The sequence below is a fragment of the Prionailurus viverrinus genome, chromosome D4 (assembly GCF_022837055.1).
Source record: "Prionailurus viverrinus isolate Anna chromosome D4, UM_Priviv_1.0, whole genome shotgun sequence".
In the NCBI taxonomy this organism is placed as follows: domain Eukaryota; kingdom Metazoa; phylum Chordata; class Mammalia; order Carnivora; family Felidae; genus Prionailurus; species Prionailurus viverrinus.
In genome coordinates, this window is record NC_062573.1 from 91,982,921 (window position 1) to 91,987,785 (window position 4,865).

Here is a 4,865-nt window from a genome sequence, read left to right on the forward strand (position 1 = left end):
CCGAAGCAGGCTCTAGGCTCCAGGCTTTCAGCACAGAGCTGGAAGCGGGGCTCAAACTCACAAACCATGAGATCATGACCTGAGCCGAAGGTGGGATGCTTTACCGACTGAGCCACCCAGGCACCCCTAGAAATATATTTCTTAATGATCATTAAATATGCTTTCTTCTAGTTGGTTTTTTATTGTTTTATAGACCATTTTTCGCGTGACCCTATTTATATATGATCTGAATACTCTGAAATACGTCCAAACTAACTTACAGCCGCCACATGCTCCGTTTCCTGAATGTTCTGAGTCCGTACAGGGGGTGCGCACAGGGGGTGCGCACGCAGGACTCGCAGGTACAGGACGTGCGCTCACCGCGCAGGGGCGGGGCGTGCACTCGCGGTGCGGGTTCGCGGTGCGGGTTCGCGGTGCGGGTTCGCGGTGCGGGTTCGCGGTGCGGGTTCGCGGTGCGGGTTCGCGGTGCGGGTTCGCGGTGCGGGCGCGGCGCCCCGGGGGCCCCCGTCAGGACCGGTGTCTTTGTCACCGTTGGGGAAACCATAAAATACACTCGGTAAGGGAGCGAGCAGATGCCACATGAGGGTACTATTGGGGTATTGACTGGAGGGGGTGCGGAATGCTCGGGGCAGCATCGGGGCAAGGGAAGTTCAAGACCTAATTTTGAGACGCAGTGAGCAGCGAGCAAACTTGAATTATCTTAAAAAACATATCGATCCTTAGGAGTCAGAATGCTGATAGCAATAGCAACAGCAGTGGCAAAAGAACACGAGAAGCAACACAAAACTACTGTCAATAAAACGCTGGGACCAACCGCGACGGTGGCGGGCGGAGACAAGGGCCGCTCCGGGTCCCCGGCTCCCCCGCCCCCAGTCGCGCGCTCCGGCCCCGCCCCCGGAGCATCCGCGGCTCCGGCTCGTCGCGCCGGCCTGCCCGGCCTCGGCGCTCGGCTCGGCATGCCTAAGGCGCTGCCATGGAGACGCGGCCCCGAGGCCAACGGGCCCCGCCCCCGCCTCCGAGCGCCCCGCCCCCGCGCCGCACGTCACCGCGGCCCCTCGGCGCGGGTGACTGGGCGCGGGTCTGCGGTGGGGGCGGGTGACTGGGGCGGGAGGCGATGGGGGGCGCGGAGGACTGGGGCGGGAGGCGACGGGGAGGGGTGACCAGGGCGGGAGGAGATGGGAGGCGTGGGGAACTGGGGCGGGAGGCGATGGGGGGGGGGGGCACGAGGGACTGGGACGGGAGGTGATGGGGAGGGGTGACCGGGGCAGGAGGCGATGGATGAGAAGGCGATGGGGAGGGGTGACTGGGGCGGGTGGCAATGGGGGAAGAGCCCAGTAACAGGGTGACTCTTGGTAGGAGGCAGTGATGGGTGGAGGGCCCAGGATGCTGGGGAGGCAACGGGGTCGTGCCATGAAGGGATCCCCGGCGCTGGCGGGCAAAGTCAGGGAGACTCTGCCGCCAGAAATGAGGGCAGCGCTGAGTGATGGGGACTCTGGCCATAAAGAAGGAAAATTCTGCATGGCTGGGAAAGCATTTGTGGGGGGGTCTTGTGGATGCTTCCCTGTTTGGTTTCCACATGACGTCATGTCTCTTTCCAGCCCAGGGGCCTCCCAGATGCCTGGAGCAGAAAGAAGGCGCTGGTGGCCGGGTGAGTACCAAGCCGTCCTCAGCATGGGCAGCCCAGGCAAACACCCTCCAGGCCAGGCACCGAGGGATGAGCCCCAAAACCTGTGCTCTTGCAAGTTCTCAGGACTTCCGTCACAGATGCAGACTCAAGCGCTCCAACAAGCAGTTCCCCGGTATTGCCCGTTAGCTCCTAAAAGAACTAAGATAAGTCACAGGCCTTCCCCTTAAACCCGGGCTCACAGTCTGGGTCACTGGACGGCGACTGAAATCGTAAAATGTGTCAGTACTTTGGTCTGATGCTCTGATCCAAAAAGAGTTAAGATCCTGAGCCGTCAGGGCCCCGCTTGCCGCTGGGTCCTTCCCACCCCCCCACCCCCCCCACCCCCCCCCACCCCCCACCCCCCCCCACCCCCCCCCCCGCACCTGACGACATGGTCATTTCTTTGTAGCATCACCCCGGGGCAAGAGCTGAGGACAAAGCACTGAAGAAAGCCTGGCTCCAAACCCCGCCGTGCATCAGCGCTGGAGGCCCGCCCAGGCCCAGATCAGTGGAGGGCAGCTACGGGGAATGAGGTCAAGTTCTGTCTAGTTGCACGGTGTCTTTTCACGCAGGGCACCAGAGATACCTTTCCGAGTTAAGTGGGTCAAGCCATGGTGTCAGAATCACAGTAGATCCCCGGCAAGTCCCCCCAAGGTGGGTGCCTCGTCCCTGGCAACCGTACATCTAGTAAGGTGTGCATAGCCGTCACCAGAAGACTCTGTGGCCGGGGCGCCGCCGTCCAGCTTGCTGTCTCACGTGTGGTTCTCAGGTGTCTTTCCAGAATGCTCAGAGGCTCCTCTCAAGTTTCCTTGCGATGCAGTCCTCCTGAGGGTGTTGCCTACAAAGGGCCCGGATTCCTCCTTTTCACCACGGAGTTCGATAAGGGATCCCGAAACCCAACAACTGAAAAAGTCAGTTAGCGCACTTAGCATAAGGCAGCGGGCAGCTGTCCGCGCCACGCGAGTTCTGGCTCAGAGAGGCCCAGTGTGCAGGAGCCCAGGAGGGGAGTTTGCGGCCAGGGATGAGTGGCCGCGTGCCACTGGCGGAGAAGGCCCTGTCTGAGAGCTATGCCCGGCTCCGGTACCGGGACACCTCCTTGCTCATCTGGCAGCAGCAGCAGCAGAAGCTGGAATCTGTGCCCCCTGGGACATACCTGAGCAGGAGCCGAAGCATGTGGTACTCCCAGCACGGAAACGAGGCCATCCTGGTCCGGGACAGAAACAAGCTTGAGGTCTCCCGGGACACGGGCCAGTCCAAGTTTTGTACGGTCATGTAATTCCAGCCCGAAGACCGGGGCCCAGGCACCAGGCTGGGGGGGAGAGCAGGCCACGTGTCGTTCAGGGGCCTTGCTGATTTCCAGTCCTTGCTGGGAGATGGCGAACAGTGAGCGCGAAGACGAAGCCGGGCCGGTGGCGCCCAAGCCCCCCTCTCACGGGATCGAGCGACTGGCGGACCTGGCCTCTGGACCCGGTGCCTGGTCCGCTGGCACTGCGGGCACAGCCCAGGCCGGGGCACGGCCAGACGCTGCTTTTCTCTGACGCTTCCAAACGAACCAAGCAAGGGGGACTCCCTGGCTACAAACCACCTTTTCAAAACTTTCTAGGCTGTCGTTAGCATTCCCCCTTCTGCCTGGTCTGGAGACAGATCTAGAAAAAGGTGGAGGAGTTAGCGCCACGTATGGGCAGGCAGCGTCTGCGGGGGGCAGGCTGGATTCCGAGGCCAGCGGCGGCACCGCGGCAGGGACTGACGCCGCGCGTCTTGTTCCAAGATGGGCATCGCGTGCAAGGCGCGGGGCAGCTTCCGCACCAGCTGCCGAGTACGTCCCAACACAGGGCGGAAGCCCAGAACTGCTGGGCTGGAATCGCGTGGCTGGAAAAGGCCGGTGCGGCTTCGCAGTGCGCCACCTCTGTGGGGCCGGGCGCGTGCCGCGGGAGGCATTTTCAAAGGCTTTGCCGTCTGCTGTGACCGAAGGCTGTGAGGCTATGCAGCTGTGGGAATCTTTTGTCAAGCTGGTTTTTCTAAATAAATACCCTTTGGGACACTCCTTCCTTCCTCACTTTTTTTTTCTTTTATGTTTGTTCGTAGCACCTTAACTTGGCTTCAGATTCTGTGTGTGTGTGTGTGTGTGTGTGTTCATACCAGGAGAATCTAATGATTGCTACAAACCCCGTTACAGGAACGCATAAAGCAACCCCAAAGCATCAGCCCTGTGCGTGTGCGCACACAATTGCGCGTGCTTTTAAAGGCACGGCCTGCGCCGTGCGCCTTGTTCTAGGAGTTTCTTCTGCTGTACAGATGGACGTCTCCACCATGCTTTGAATGTCTGATCAGCATTCTGGTGAGAGCCGGCAGGTGGGCAGAGGGTCTCCTTGATGGTGCCGTGCAGACAGCACAGCTCGAGCTTCGTCGTACGTGGTTCTTTTTGTGGCTGTGCCAAGTTCACTGGCAAACATCCCGGAAGTGGGACTGCTGGGTCCGAGTGCGTTCCCCAAACGTTTAGTGTCCAGCCACCAGCCTGGTCTTTTGTGACGGACCCTTGGCCGGCTTGCTACGTGGGTTGGGAGGCTTGAAGTCACATTTCCTGGATCGCCTCCCGGAGTGGACGAGGGAGGCTGGTCCCAGGTACCAAGTGAGGCCTCTGCAGTGAGGGCTGGCCTGTCGAGCAGCCCTGACACCGGAATTAACCCAGTGGACTGCTGGGCCAACATCTCTGCAGGTCTCCCGTTAAAGTCCTGCTTGGGAAGAAAGCAGACTTCAGAGACTCATCAGGAATGCCTCTGTGCCACACGCTGACCCGCACCTCGGATGAACCTGAGAACAGGTGGTGGTTGAGTTCAGCTTGGTCCCAGGCATGGAGGGGTAGCGCCTGGGAAGACCGGCACCGGCCACCGCCCGTGTCTGCACGGGTCAGGGTGTGCAGGTGACCGACGTGCACTGGCTGCTTGTAGGACAGCAGGTGCTAAGCTGCTTAGAGCATCGGAAGCCACCGTCTGCCAGGGGGAAGCCCGGACTGCTGGTCTCCCTGGCTTGGGCTGGGGCCACTGAGGTTGACACGGCCCAGCCCCCATCCTTGGGGAGGTTGGCCTGGATGAGGCGGGGGGGGGGGGGGGGGGGGGGGGGAAGAGTGTGGACAAGGATGCCGGTGCAGGGGAAGCTGGGAGGGTGCCTGCTGACAGCCTGGGGGTGGGGTGGGGCGGGG

General features: G+C 61.3%; 1 protein-coding gene across 2 annotated transcripts; it reads left to right on the forward strand.

The window, feature by feature from the left end:
- The first annotated feature begins 1,026 nt into the window (after positions 1 to 1,026).
- On the forward strand, positions 1,027 to 3,710 carry BRD3OS (BRD3 opposite strand). 2 transcript variants are annotated; one of them, XM_047829407.1, is made up of 4 exons: positions 1,027 to 1,064; positions 1,599 to 1,648; positions 2,076 to 2,320; positions 2,436 to 3,710. In XM_047829407.1, the coding sequence occupies exon 4, from the start codon at positions 2,688 to 2,690 to the stop codon at positions 2,940 to 2,942; it is 255 nt and encodes an 84-aa protein (XP_047685363.1). In that variant the 5' UTR covers positions 1,027 to 1,064; positions 1,599 to 1,648; positions 2,076 to 2,320; positions 2,436 to 2,687; the 3' UTR covers positions 2,943 to 3,710. The 2 variants fall into 2 exon arrangements, with proteins under 2 accessions (XP_047685363.1, XP_047685364.1); XM_047829408.1 differs by having other exon boundaries at positions 1,051 to 1,078.
- The last annotated feature ends 1,155 nt before the right edge of the window (positions 3,711 to 4,865 follow it).

Excerpts from the sequence above, each read along its gene's own strand:
- BRD3OS (XM_047829407.1), top strand. The coding sequence starts at position 2,688 with ATGAGTGGCCGCGTGCCACTGGCGGAGAAGGCCCTGTCTGAGAGCTAT.